Source organism: Siphateles boraxobius, unplaced genomic scaffold (genome assembly GCF_051911475.1).
Source record: "Siphateles boraxobius isolate OS27281-9 unplaced genomic scaffold, OSU_SipBor_1 130, whole genome shotgun sequence".
Lineage (NCBI taxonomy): Eukaryota > Metazoa > Chordata > Actinopteri > Cypriniformes > Leuciscidae > Siphateles > Siphateles boraxobius.
The window spans coordinates 27,610,666-27,624,915 of NW_027508734.1; the positions used below are offsets into that span (position 1 = coordinate 27,610,666).

The window sequence follows — 14,250 nt, forward strand, 5'->3', positions numbered from 1 at the left end:
TCTCTGCTAGATCACAAATCCTATCATGCTTTGGGAGAATTAAGAGTCATCCTTAAAGGAAATGAGTCCAAGACCTATGAATGTTATTACTTGTGTCGTCACTAATGCTTTGATTTGAAGCCAAAATAAAGTTTTTTTTTTACATAGAATCATGGGTAATTCCAATCAGCCTTCATATCATGCAATGCCAGATACAACTTCAATGACAAACATTTGCAAATGAACATTTTAAAATAAGATCTGTCTGAGTTCATCCATTGGGAAATAATGTTGGTTCATGTTTCTAAATGCTCTCTTGAGATTTGCTACTGTGTTAAGGCAACACACATCATGTATCTGTTATAAATGTATTTGCTATTAGAACTATACAGTCTTACTCTGCAGAATGGAGCCCCATGTCCTGTGTGACCTATGACCTACGCGTTCAGGAGTTTTCTCTCAGCAATTTAGCAAAATGCTACACAGGAAGCATATTAAGTGTAAAATTATTATTTATTCTCACAAACACTGGTACAGAAAGGCAGCACATAATCTCAAACCATGTAAATTCAGTCACACGGTAACACTCAATGAGTGCTGAAAACCCAGAGAGGCGCATAGGAATTGCAATCTAAGTTGAATGTTTATGCCTATGGCTTCATTAGACACAAATACTTCCCACTTTCACTAAGCATTCTCATGGAACAGAAACAGACTTTTAGAGCAAATCAATTTACTGCGATGTGAGCTAAGATGCATGAGTACATCCATTTGTGAATATACAACTTCAGATGAGAGAAGCCACAGAGCTTATTTGGTCAGGATCTGAGAAAGACAATGGGAAATCGATGAAAGTACACTTACACTTTAAGATCTTTAATTTTCATTCATTTACATTTATTCCCCTGTTATATGTAAACATTCCTTAATCGTTGAATCTGTAGGATATTATGAAGCTAAGGAAGGCCCATCTCCAAAATCCACAATCTCAACTCAAAGGCAACAGCAAATCAACACTGAATGTCAAAATTTGGCATTCAAAACACTTGGCAGTTTTTAAAAAAAAGAAAACACAAAAAACGCATCCACAGTATGTAGATTCAAGCAAGAATAGGCATCCACTATTGTGTTGGTTCAAAAGTTGACAGAAAAGTTGATAATAAAGGGCACATTATTTCAAATGACTGAAGAAATTCTAGATATTTTCACATCTGTTCATCTGTGATAATGAGTTTGTGTGAGTCAGGTGTTCCCTCTGCCGACAAGATCAGTCATCCCAAATCAGTCTAAATCCAACAAGATCAAGGCCACTATGACAGCAGTACCCAGAAAGTCGGAGAGCAATACTGAGAACTAATATTTTCCTTCAGCAGACTCAGTTACCCACTGTCTGTGGTCTGTGTCCCATAAGAGGATCGCACAGTTCAGCTTGTGTTTGTGTGAGATGTGTGTATGTATACGTTGCTGCATATCTGAGAGTTTCAGGTCTCCAAATGCTGCCAAAACAAACTGTAACATTTCAAATTCAGAAAAATGTGCAGTTCTTTAGACATGCTCTAAATAAACAAATCCAGTAGCAATAAAACATTCTTGAAACCCCCCCCAGAGAGATCACATATAGGTCCGGAGTCTGTGTGTGTGTGTGTGTGTGTGTGTGTGTGTGTCTGTGTCTGTGTGTCTGTGTGTGTGTGTGAAGCTATCAGTCTCAGCTCAGACCGATGCCCTGCTGTTTGCTGGAATCTGTGCACACAAAGAAGGTTTTGAGCTCTCCTTTGCCCTTCACATTGATCAGGCCACGACACTCACATAAGTAGCCCAGCTTCTGCAGGACATCTGACGTCTCCTCAGTCACCTACAACACAAACAGATGTCACAGAAAAACTGATCTTCATTTAATGTTTTAATGAGGGCAAATCACTATCACAGCTATTTTGAAAATCTAGACATGAGAAGAGAATTATCATCCTAGCGGATCTGGAGACGTGAAGTACTGTAAGAGTAATTCAATTCCTACCTGTATTTTTCCCAGCTCTCCAGTGCTTTCCATCCGACTGGCCACATTCACAGTGTTTCCCCAGATATCATACTGTGGCTTCCTGGCTCCAATCACCCCAGCAATCACTGGGCCGTGGTTTATACCTGCACAAACACACGCAATCAATGAAGAAAAGCTCTCGAAATATGACATCTGCATTTGAATTCATGCTAAACCAGCAGTCATTTACTGTGACTGTACTAATGGTGCATGATTTTGGGGTTTGGGGAGAATCTAAATGTGATTTAAAAAAAAGTTTGCTGTGCTTGGTTACAAAATTTGTCCAGAGTTTGAGAGTATACAACAATATGATTATAAAATAATAATAATTATTATTTTGATCACTATTATTACTACATAAAAAATATCCAACAAAATAAGAAATAGTATTATTGTAACATTTCACTGTAAAATAAAAGAGTTTAAGAAAAATATGATATAAACTGTGCAATAATATTAGTACAACTGTTAAATTACAATTTACTTGATTGCACTTGAAGCATAAAACAGATCCAGCGATACAGTGAGTTTCACCCTAAAGTGACAGCTGGAATGTTGTTTTCCTTTTTATAATAAAGTCTTTCAGAAGGGATTTGTGTCTGTTGTTATAGTTTGATCAGATCTCAGACACAGATGGGTGATATGTTCTCATACTCTTAAATGGAGCGTTTATGAAGAATTTCATTGCCAGTTCCCTGAGCGCATCTGTTATCCCTGAGCTGCTGAAGATGCCTGAATTCTCTCTTATGAGCTGCCTTTGTTTTTCAATGAGATTTTCAGCTACATCCTGTATATATTGGTTTCATTTTTAACCCTTACTTCAAAAGTCAGAGTTGTAAAGGCTAAAATGAAATATCTCTTGAAAAACCTGGAGATAAAGTGTCCTCCAAGCAATGACTGAGTAATTAACAGTGATGTAGAATTGAGGGTTTTGTAGCCAGACTTACCGACGCGAAGCCTGAATGTGTTGAAGGAGTGTCTGTTGATGCCGTCCAGCTTGCCGATCAGAGCGATTGCGAACTCCACCATGTTTCCTATCTGTACATTCTGCCTCTCACGGTCCTGAGAGCACACACAACAGAGCTCAGAGATACATAAATGATGCAGCTTGAAGGACACTTTTATCAATGCAGGGTGAGCAGGGGTCAGAGAATAAAATGACTTGCATAGCTGAAAGAAACTTCTTTTATTTGGTTTAAAAATGTGCAGCCTCCAATTTTTATCACCTTATTCATCAAGCGCACCTCAGTCACAAATGCTTAAAAAGACTCTTTCGATATTCCATAACAAAATAGTCAAGGTGAATTGAAATCTTAAATCTCATGTATTATTGAAATTCATAAATACTTTTAGCATGTTAACTTTTCAACTATGTTCACTTGTTCAACAGCGTTCAAGTGCACGAAAAGTGGTTGGTTTTCTGCCTTTATAAAGCGGTACTGAACGCCAATTCCACTGAATCTTTCTTCTTCAGAACCAGACCATTGAGTTCGCACCGTCTGAGCAAACCCGACATAGAAGTTCCTCGCCATAAAAAGCTGTGCCAGTGGACAGCATCACTGCTATTGTGAATGCACCACTACACTGCCATCTTCCAGCGAGAAGATGCAAGAAGCTGGTCCAGATAAGGAGAAAGAAACAACCACGAAGCACACATCCAAGTGGCACTCAAAAAAGAAAGAAAACAAAAGAGAATAAATCCAATACAGAAAGTTTGCCAAAGCTTAAAAAAAATCGAATTCCAATTCTGGAGTCAGATACTTACGTTCAGGAATCGGATATTTGTTGTAAAATGTACATTTTTATTCCACTTATCAATTCCTGTGTGCACATTTTATTGTGATTTTAAATTATTTAAGCACAAGAAGATGCACTCGCCTCTCATATAGTCAAGTCACCTTCATTTATAAAGCGCTTTAAACAATATTGATCGTTTCGGTAACACTTTATATTACGACCCGCAAACAACTGCGTAAGTAAACCGAAATGACGGTGTACGTTTCTGTAATTATAGTGTACTTCCGTGTAGGTATAAGGGAACAATATGTTAAGTTTTGGGTAATAAAGGGGTAACAAGCAGATACACAACCTGCAAAGAACTTCGTAAGTAAACCGAAATTACGGTGTACGTTTCTGTAATTATAGTGTACTTCCGTGTAGGTATAAGGGAACAATATGTTAAGTTTTGGGTAATAAAGGGGTACAGCCAGATATACAAGCAAATTATTTATAATGTAATTATTTTAAAACTAACTGGTACCTATTCTGTTAATATAATCCATGCAAAAATTGTACGTCTGTTGTATATAAAAGTTTTTATCACATTTCTGGCAAAATATGTTCTTGTGCAATGTAGTTACAGGGTAATTTTCACATCTGTGGGTTGTAAATTAAACGTATATATATATATATATATATGTGTATTTTATATATATATATATATATATATATATGTATATATATATATATATATATATGTATATATGTTATATATGTATATATATATATATATATGTACGCAAATAGTGTTTTTGTTTTGTATATATATATATATATATATATATATATATATATATATATGGCTGTATGTAGGCTGATTTTAATTTAGAACGTACCATGTAGTACTTAGTACTTACCTTGTATTGCAATGACACTTAAATGTCAGGGCAAATATACTGTGTAATTAAAACATTTTTTTGTTTTGTTTTCTTAATAAGAGTACCTTTCTCTGTAATTACTGTGCAAATAGTGTTGTTTCGTATTGTTACATAGTAAGTAGTGTTTGTTACCCGTTTCAACTGTGTATTTACAGGGTAAGTGTAACTCCTGCGGGCTGTAAATTAAAGTGGCGCTTGTTATCCCCTTGTTCTGTGTAGTTACAGGGAAAATACAACATTAAACCAGTATGCTGAAACAGACAAACCTAGCTTCACTATAAGCATTATCAACAAATTTCTAAATTAGTACTTGTAAAAGAACAGTAGCACAATTAAACCAAAAACATTTATTAAAACAAGTTTAACAATAAACAATCACAATGTTGAAATGACATTGACACTGTACAAACTGTAAACAAAACAGAAATAATCTTGAAATCACACTGTATATATATATACGTTTAATTTACAACCCACAGATGTGAAAATTACCCTGTAACTACATTGCACAAGAACATATTTTGCCAGAAATGTGATAAAAACTTTTATATACAACAGACGTACAATTTTTGCCTGGAATATACCAACAGAATAGGTACCTGTTAGTTTTAAAATAATTACATTATAAATAATTTGCTTATATATCTGGCTGTACCCCTTTATTACCCAAAACTTAACATATTGTTCCCTTATACCTACACGGAAGTACACTATAATTACAGAAACGTACACCGTAATTTCGGTTTACTTACGAAGTTCTTTGCAGGTTGTGTATCTGCTTGTTACCCCTTTATTACCCAAAACTTAACATATTGTTCCCTTATACCTACACGGAAGTACACTATAATTACAGAAACGTACACCGTAATTTCGGTTTACTTACGCAGTTGTTTGCGGGTCGTAATATAAAGTGTTACCATTGTTTCAAAGCAGCTTTACAGTGATAATAGGAAATTAAAGTAGCAGAGATTGTTTCGGCTTTACAGCAGCTCTAGAATAAAGTTGTCGTCCAGCTAAAGTTAGTTTTGATTGATTGATTCACTTCCGTTGTTAAGATCATTAGTCATTAACTTATGGGCCGCTAACACGACACTGTTCTAACAGAAAACACACAGCGGCGCTCCGGCCGCTCATCCGCACAAAACAGTGCCGGGTGGCTCGAGAACGCAAACCCTGAAATAGATTCCAAGGTGCAAGCCTTGAAAAATGTTGAAAAAAAGGCTATCTCTGCGCAAACCTCAAAAACGCAAACCTGCGAAAACGCAGACGGCATGCACATGCGTCTTCCTTAACTAATTTACCTCAACAAATTACTTGTCTGGCCTTAAATTATTTATCGTTTCCGCGTAGCCAAGTGAACTGGAATTACTTTGACAACATAGTGCGTAATTATGAATTCAATTGAGTTCTCTTTCGCATCTTTTTGCTCTTAAATGGACAAATGCACACAAAATGATGTCAAAATATCTTAGGAAAGTCACTGATCTTGACTAAATAACTTTAATAATCTTTATTTTAGTTATTAAAAGAGCTGTGTTATTTTACATTTGATTATATTTGATTTCTTGGTTCAGTTGTATTCGTTTTGGTGCAATTGATACTTTTTTTATTTGTTCTTATTTTATTACTGACCATTTAATTTGTCTTTAATAATGTTTAAAACATATATGAGTAATTCTAGTTGTTTATACTGCAGTATTTTTGTTAAAACCATAGGCAAAAGTTCCTCATGTAAGTGTTCTTTAGCCTGCTGATTTATGTTCATGGTATTCAGCGGTAACAAAATGTTTTGCAAAGGTATATCTGTCTTTCCTTATTGCAAAAATTCAAACAATAACCAAACCCTAACGGCAGTGGTGATTATAAGGTGTGTATGCAACATGTAACGTGTCTGCTTCTTTTGAAAGCTCTTTGAAAGGGGAAACATATTTTCATTGGTATTTCACTCAAAGCTGTATTATGCATGTCAGACAAGTAATTGTGTATGCCTGTACGCATGTGTATGCCAGCACAGTTTTCAGAGATTCACGTTTTTTAAGTTTTCAGGGAGATGTTAATGGTATCACTTTCAAAACTCGTTTTCAAAAACGTGAATTTTCAAACCTACTTCAAAGTTTGCTTTCTCAAGCTACCAAAATGCCGTTGTCATGTAAATGAACAGCTAGAACACATTACAATGTTTCTGTAAGCGGCACCTAAGTTAATAACTAATGATTTTTTTTACAACGGAAATAAATCAATTAAAAACTTCTTCTAGAGCTGCTGTAAAGCCAAAACAATCTTGTTGCAAACCACTAAACTAAAATACAGTTGTAAAAATACAACTAAACAAACCTTTTATTATTAATAATGAATCATAATAATCCACCAGTTAACTGTAATTAAAAAAAATTGTTTAACACCCTGTCTACATTCCAAACAAGAGGCGTGTAAAACACTAATTTCAATTCGCAATATCACAAAAGTACAGACAGATCTTTTATTCCATATTGTGATCTACACACTACCCTTGCAACTAAAATTTCACATTTGGGTGAAACAGATTATCGGAAAGAAAAAATGCAGGACGGGGACTTGTTTTTATCCATTAGTTGTTGAGTACAGACTAAATTAAGTTCCAAATGTAGGTTTGGGAACTTGAGCTGAGCTTCGGAATCGAGCCCCCTTTATGGACAGACCTCAAATTACATTAGTGGCTTAATCAGAGTTATATAAATTGAATTCACAATGTTTTGCAATTCATTTTTATAAAATGTATATGAGCAAAGCCTCAGGATATGCCAACACAACCACCACCGATTGGTGCATAGAGACATATGGCACATTTAATTGTTACCATATAAACAGGTAACAGTGGGCTCCAATTAGTATGAGAGAGAGAGCATCCATCTCTCTCTCTCTCTCTCTTTTTTTAATTACATGAGAGGTAAAGGCAGTTGAGAATTGAACACACTGACATTTATTAATTTTATGAATGCATTTGTGAGAGTTGTGGTTTAAATGTGCTTTGACTACATGTTTCTAGATTACTGAACGTCGTGCAGTAAGTACCTGGCTGCTCTGCTCTGGAGGTCCACTCAGTCCTGCAGCAGCCATGTACGTGCTGCCGATGGTTTTAATCTTCTCCACACCACTGAACTTGGGCTTAGACAGCAACTGCAGGTAAGGAGAAGAGGGAAGGGAAGAGTGGATGTCAATGTTTCTGAGCAGTAAAAATTCAGAGAGAGAGAAGGGGAGGATAATAAGAACTGAAAGAAGCGGGACAGCAGCCATACCACGCTGAAAATTAACACTAGTGATAAGTGAAGTAAGCCAAGCATGGACCTGTATTTAGATTCTAAACATGAAGTCAGTCAAGCCAGGGATTTGTTTGCAGCTCACAGGAATAAGCAGCTGAAGTGATATGAGTGTACAACAATGGTTGCCTCATTTCATTAAACTACTCGAATGATAGCTTGGGTGACGCCCTTAGAAGCAAAAGCACTTCAGATGTTGGGAGAAAACACTACTCATATACAATGATTCATCCATTCATTCAGGGAATGAGAAGAGGACCATCACATATACTGCGAGACATGAGACGTGACATCACTCTGACCTCGTCAAAGTCGGCGATGATCTCATTGAGGAGCCTCAAACACTCCAGTCCTTCTTTATTGATGTCACACTCAGTGTAGAACTCTTTGAAGTCTGGCACCGAGGCAAACATCACACATACACAGTCATACGACTTATAGTACAGGTCCTGGAGAAGAGGATTGGAAAGACACAGGCAGCAAGAGTTCAATGATTCAGTTTAATAATTATTCACATGGCACAACAGAAACAACAACATGTTTTATGAGAAACTATTCACAGACTCACAGAGGACATGAGGTACGACTGATACAACGCATGACATGAGCGTTTTGAGTAACATGAAGAAAATGTCCACCAAATAAACTCAGGGGATAAATAAAATCAAGGGAGGAACAAGACTAAATGTAACAAAGACATTTGATGAATTGTTTCACGAATGAAAAATCTCCATATTAAAAACTAAGAAAACAATAAAAGTTATACATAAGAAAGTTATATATATATACTTTTAAATTAATGTTTATTTAGCACGGACACATGGTCAAAGGTGACAAGACTTTTCACTGTTACAAAAAAATGCTATTTCAAATAAATGCTGTTTGTTTTATGGCTCGTTTCCACTGAGCGGTACGGTACAGTACAGTACAGGTCGGGTTGGTAAACCATGATCCGGCTAGCATTTCCACCGCCAACAGTAGTTGATCATTTTCGCGCGAAAAAGAAAGCAACATACAGTAGTAAACAACAAGGGATGGCATACAGCAGATCTTGTCCTTGCTTCTCGGCATTTTTATCAAAAGAAGACAAGCGCCAACATTAGGCGTTTCGCAATTCTCCAAATGGAACAGTGCGTTCTTGAAAGCGTCACTCAGCTCGCTCTGCTACTCCAGTTATCTCTGTATGTACATTTTAAGCAACAATAAAACAAAATATGTTATAAAACACCACTCTACCTCTTTTCGTTTTCATTTAAATACATTTTAAACATTATAGGCACACAAATGTGGTTCAGGCAATGCGTAGGCCGTTGTCATTCCCCTTGTAGCACGCGCAAGTGTCGATACTCTGTCAACCAATCAATGTTCTGTAGTGAGTCTAGCTCCACCCTTTAGTACCGTACCACTGTGCAAGGTACCCCAACAAAGGGTACCCAAAAAGTGGTACGGTACGGTTAGGCATTTTGGTACCATTCACAACTTTTGACAGTGGAAACGCAAATAATTGCGTACCATACTGTACTGTAATTTACCGTACCGTACCGCTCAGTGGAAACGAGCCATTAGAATTGTATCACGGTTTTGTATCACAACTTGTTTCAACATTGATAGTGACAAGAAACTTTTCCAGAGCAGCAAATCAGCATATTAGAATGATTTCTGAAGGATCATGTGGCACTGAAGACTGGAGTAATGATACTGAAAATTCAGCTTTTGGCATCACAGGAATAAATTACTTTTTTAAAATATATTAAAATAGAAAACAGTTAATTTAATTTGTAATAATATTTCACAATATAACTGTTTTACCATATTTCAAATAAATTCAGCCTTGGTTAGCAGTAGAGACTTTTTTAAAAAAACATTAAATATTTCTGGCCTTTTTTCCGACCTAAAGTTTTGAATCTTTCTTAAATATGAAAAGGTAAATTATGGACTGTGGTAGAAAATGGTAGAGAGGTTACTATAAAATACAGTGTAGGGTGACCTAATATTCTTTGTATAGTCTACATTGTAATCATACAGTAATGATATTGGAACGGTATGGTGGGGTATTTTATGATATGATCTTGTGTGGTAAATGGCAGTGTTTCCCAACCTTTTTAATCTTATGTACTGCCACAGTCCAATCTGTATAAATGGCTCTTACAAATGTTAATTTTACACACATTATTTTGTTTTCTTTCCTTAAAAAGACCTGCAAAGCCATAACATTATTCATAGATAGTTATTTTAATGTACTGACATCCATTTTCTTTTTGTTTTTAAATATTCAACGAAGCAAAATCGAAATCTTTCCAAGTGCCCTCTGGAACCGGCTCAGGTACCCCTGGTTGGGAATCACTGTTATATGTCTGGTCATGTATGGGAGTCAGAAGCGGATGATATACAGGTTCACCCCACTCACTCGAAGCCGGTTCCTACCTTGTATTTCCGGTTTAGTAAAGAGATAGTGGACAGCAGCCCCACCTCATTCTTTTTGTTCTCGCCCACGAAGAGAGCAGCCACGTGCGCAGGGAGAACATTTTCCAAAAGGAGACGGTTCAGGTTTTCGCACAGCTCGACTTCTTCCTTATCGGCCAGGTTCTTGTTCTTCAACAGGAAGTCTTGACGACAACAGTACTCATTCTGAAGGGAAGAGAGAGGACAGAGCACGGATGGGTGTGACTTTCTCTGCTCTGTATTACTGTATGTGGTATGTGGTGTGTGTGTGTGTGTGTGTGTGTGTGTGTGTGTGTGTGTGTGTGTGTGTGTGTGTGTGTGTGTGTGTGTGTGTGTGTGTGTGTGTGTGTGTGTGTGTGTGTGTGTGTGTGTGTACCTGGCGGGAAATGAGCAGCATGGTAAAGAGGAAGAGTGTGATGTAGATGCAGCTCATGAGTTGTGGGAGCTTCATAATTCCTGCTTTGCACTGCATCAGATTGCCTAGATGCACACTACAACAGACAAACAATGGACATGATTTTAACAGAGATACACATATATTAAAATCTTTGTCAATATAGATTATTATTAGCATGTTATGGCTGATAAATGGCAAATATTAAAATTCTATATTATTTTGTCTAAACAAATGTAAAATAAAAAACTAAAAATCTATTGTTTTAAATGTCCAGTATGAAATAAGTGGATATTTATTTTGAGATTTGCTAATGATAACATGTAACTGTGCTCAAATATTAATAGAATGTAATCTAAATGTAAATACAGGGGTAATATAAGCATCTACAATTAAATATAGATTTATGAAAACGATATGAAAATCAACTGAGTAGAAGTATAAGACACATGCATGTGTTTTTTTGAGAGTGTACCAGCTTTGGTTGGTGTAGAGCAGGCAGCTGTAGCTGTGAAAGAGACTCTCCTGGGAGTAGAAGATGATGATGTAGGAAATAATTGAGACGATGAAGAGAAAGGCCACCTTCACCTCAAAACTCACCCTCAAAAACACGCCACAGGCAATCAACGCCAATATACAATTATATACTGAGTACTGGAAAGACAAACCAAACAGAAACTCAATAAATCATTTTTCTATTGTTTCTTTGGCAACAAGACAGCAGTTATAATACTCTCATAATTTAACATCAAGGCTATGACACATACTAATTTATAAAGATGTTAAATGAGTAAATTAAATAATAAACAATAATGTAAATCATTTTTAGGGTTATGATGTGGGTTTGGGTTAGTTTGTTGTATTTATAATTAGCTGTATACAAAAATAACGGAAGTTTAGGCCATGTCTCCATTTAGATATTTAAATAATCGTGCTTGATACTCACAGGCAAATACGAAAGGTAATCTTTGACAGAATCAGGAATGCTGCTGCTATTTACTAGCCCACATAAATCCTTCGGTTTTTTAAAATACTGTGGAGTGAAAGACATTTTGATAGGGAAAAATGTTAACAGATGGAACTCTTTTTGTAATGCTTCAGTGAACACATATACCAACAATATTGTCTGATGACCTAAGCATAAAAAAGTATATTTTCTGTTGTGTGTTTTTTTAGTGTTACACAGCATGAGACACTAATCTAAATAATGTGTGAGTGACCTTTATTGCAGTGACAGAAAGGCTGAGCATTACCAGGTTGAACATGGCGATGATGACTATGACTGCGGTGGCCACAGTTGCCAATGGTAGGCGCAGAAAAGGTTTCTTAACCACTGCTTCTGAAAGAGCCAAGAGCCACGTGCATGACTTCAACTTCTCTGGAAACATCCTCTGAGCAAAAAAAAGAAAGTAAAAACAGCTGTTAAAAGAGAAAGAAAGCTGGATTTGACCTGCTCAGGGTTACTGAAGCCAGAGTGTGTTGGTAAAAGCAACAGTGTATTTGAATGGGGCAGAGAGGACACTGGGAGTATTTCAGTTTGCAACATTGTAGCAACTGTTTTTAGTCAGTGTCAACAATGGACACAGCATATGACATTCTCCACATTACAGCATTGTATATAGCAAGGAAGGCACTGCATGCTCCAGCATCTACAAAACCACAAAAATACCCCAGAAACCATCAGGCCAACTGAATGTGTGTGCTGAGGCAAAAGAAGGCATTGGTGGTCTAACCTGTATACGACCCGCAAAACAGATGCACAAAATCAAAAGCAGAAAACACCCCAATACTGCAAACGTCAGCCCCAGCTCTTTACGCCTAACAGAGAGAGAGAGAGAGAGAGAGAGACAAAGAAAGATAGTTATATTTACTATCAGGGCAAATGATTGTAGCAAAAGACGACACACGTTCAGCACCAAAGTATTAAATTGAGTCTGCATATGGGGTTTGCTTGTGTTCATGCCACTTACTGTTTGGTAACAAACATCTGGATGATGAAGATGCAGATAAAGATGAACGTGGCACAACCAATGTAATATTTAAAGCTTGGCATCTCTATGGTCCTGTACTGAGAGAACCACATACATGCAATTTAATATTAGTTTATTTAATTTCTTCATTTTTTTTTTTACATGTAGACAACACCAGTGTGCGTAGCGCAAATTCAGTTTAGTTTTAAACAAGTTGTTTTTGAAATGAGGAGTAAGCTAATCTAACTAATCTTTTATTTTCCTTTGCAGTTTGTCGGTGTCAAGATTCCTGTCTGGTGTTCTCCTTGTCTCATGTTGACTTTTGTTATTTCCTGTTCTGTGCCATGTTTTGTAGTCCTTTGTAGTTCTTCTTGTTTATTAGTCTCTCCAGGTGTTTCTAATTAGCCCCGCCCCCTTGTTATCTTGTTTAGCTTGTTTGCCTGTGTATTTAAACCCCTGTGCTTCAGTTGTTGGTCATTGTTTTGATCTTGTTATGTTGCCTATAGCCATCTCCTTGTTCCTGTTCTGAGTTTCTGTCGACTACCCTGGATTACCTGTTTGTTTAATTAAATTTGTGCTTGCATTTGGATTCGCTCTCCGCTTCATTCCTGCTCCCACGTTACAGTCGGTATAGGGTGATGCGCCATAAAATCATTGTGGGGAAATTGAATTGTAGCTAATAGTCTATTAATTTAAACGCTTTGCCACTGGACAACACATGGTGTATGAAACAAGAAAAATTCCACAGTCTAAATAAATAAATAACTGTTTGTCTGTCTGTCTAACACATGCAGAAGTTACAGCCCTCAGGAAAACACTAACCTGCTTTTCAAGGTCTCGTTTGGTAAACCACAGCGTGAGGCCAGAGATCTCTTCAGACTTCACCCACTGCCTGCATACAAACAAAAATTTTCTTCACTCGTTCACTGGACTTAATTCCATTCAAAATTATTTAATGTGCTTGTTTATGTAAGACTAACTTGCTGGAGCTCAGATCATTGATGGTGGTGGTCATCTTGTCGTGAAGCTCTTCATCAAACTTAGTCTTCTGTGATTTATTCCTACAAGGACAGTAGACATAGATCACAGAGACAAAAACTCACTTTGACCCATGAAGTAACACACACACAATGCACATGTCTAAATTTGCATGGGCACTGTGGGATAGAAAAGATGTTTATAGCTGTTGTAAAGCTGTTATTGAGTTATATTTGACTGCAGCCAGTACAAGGGAAGCGTGGGTGAATATGTGTGAAGTTCATAGTTCTAAATGACTTGACTAGTTTTGTAGTTAATACTTTTTTTAGTTAAGGGATCTAAATAGATAATAAGAGAGAGTTTTAATGTAATTTTGTTGAGAATTGAGTAATTTTGTTGAGAATTGAGTGTGTGTGTGTGTGTGCCTGGCATTCCATATACATTATGATGTATAATAATGCATGTGTAATAATGCAGAAAGTTTTCTGTGATGGGTATG

The 14,250-nt window shown here is 36.6% G+C and overlaps 1 protein-coding gene across 3 annotated transcripts in view; it reads right to left on the bottom strand.

Annotated features, from left to right (window-relative positions):
• Window positions 1–473: 473 nt before the first annotated feature.
• Window positions 474–14,250, bottom strand: part of adcy7 (adenylate cyclase 7) — a 59,055-nt gene continuing 45,278 nt past the window's right edge. For 2 of the 3 annotated variants that reach the window (XM_077228954.1, XM_077228956.1), the window contains exons 13-26: window positions 13,754–13,834; window positions 13,596–13,665; window positions 12,774–12,871; window positions 12,537–12,621; window positions 12,057–12,194; window positions 11,750–11,836; window positions 11,279–11,457; window positions 10,786–10,900; window positions 10,437–10,595; window positions 8,270–8,416; window positions 7,723–7,827; window positions 2,962–3,076; window positions 1,994–2,118; window positions 474–1,831 (exon numbers count right to left, since the gene is read on the bottom strand). In XM_077228954.1, coding sequence (XP_077085069.1) covers window positions 1,685–1,831; window positions 1,994–2,118; window positions 2,962–3,076; window positions 7,723–7,827; window positions 8,270–8,416; window positions 10,437–10,595; window positions 10,786–10,900; window positions 11,279–11,457; window positions 11,750–11,836; window positions 12,057–12,194; window positions 12,537–12,621; window positions 12,774–12,871; window positions 13,596–13,665; window positions 13,754–13,834 — 1,651 coding nt within the window. In that variant the 3' untranslated portion in view covers window positions 474–1,684. The remainder of the gene's footprint in view (window positions 1,832–1,993; window positions 2,119–2,961; window positions 3,077–7,722; window positions 7,828–8,269; window positions 8,417–10,436; window positions 10,596–10,785; window positions 10,901–11,278; window positions 11,458–11,749; window positions 11,837–12,056; window positions 12,195–12,536; window positions 12,622–12,773; window positions 12,872–13,595; window positions 13,666–13,753; window positions 13,835–14,250) is intronic. The other variant, XM_077228955.1, reaches the window with a different exon arrangement.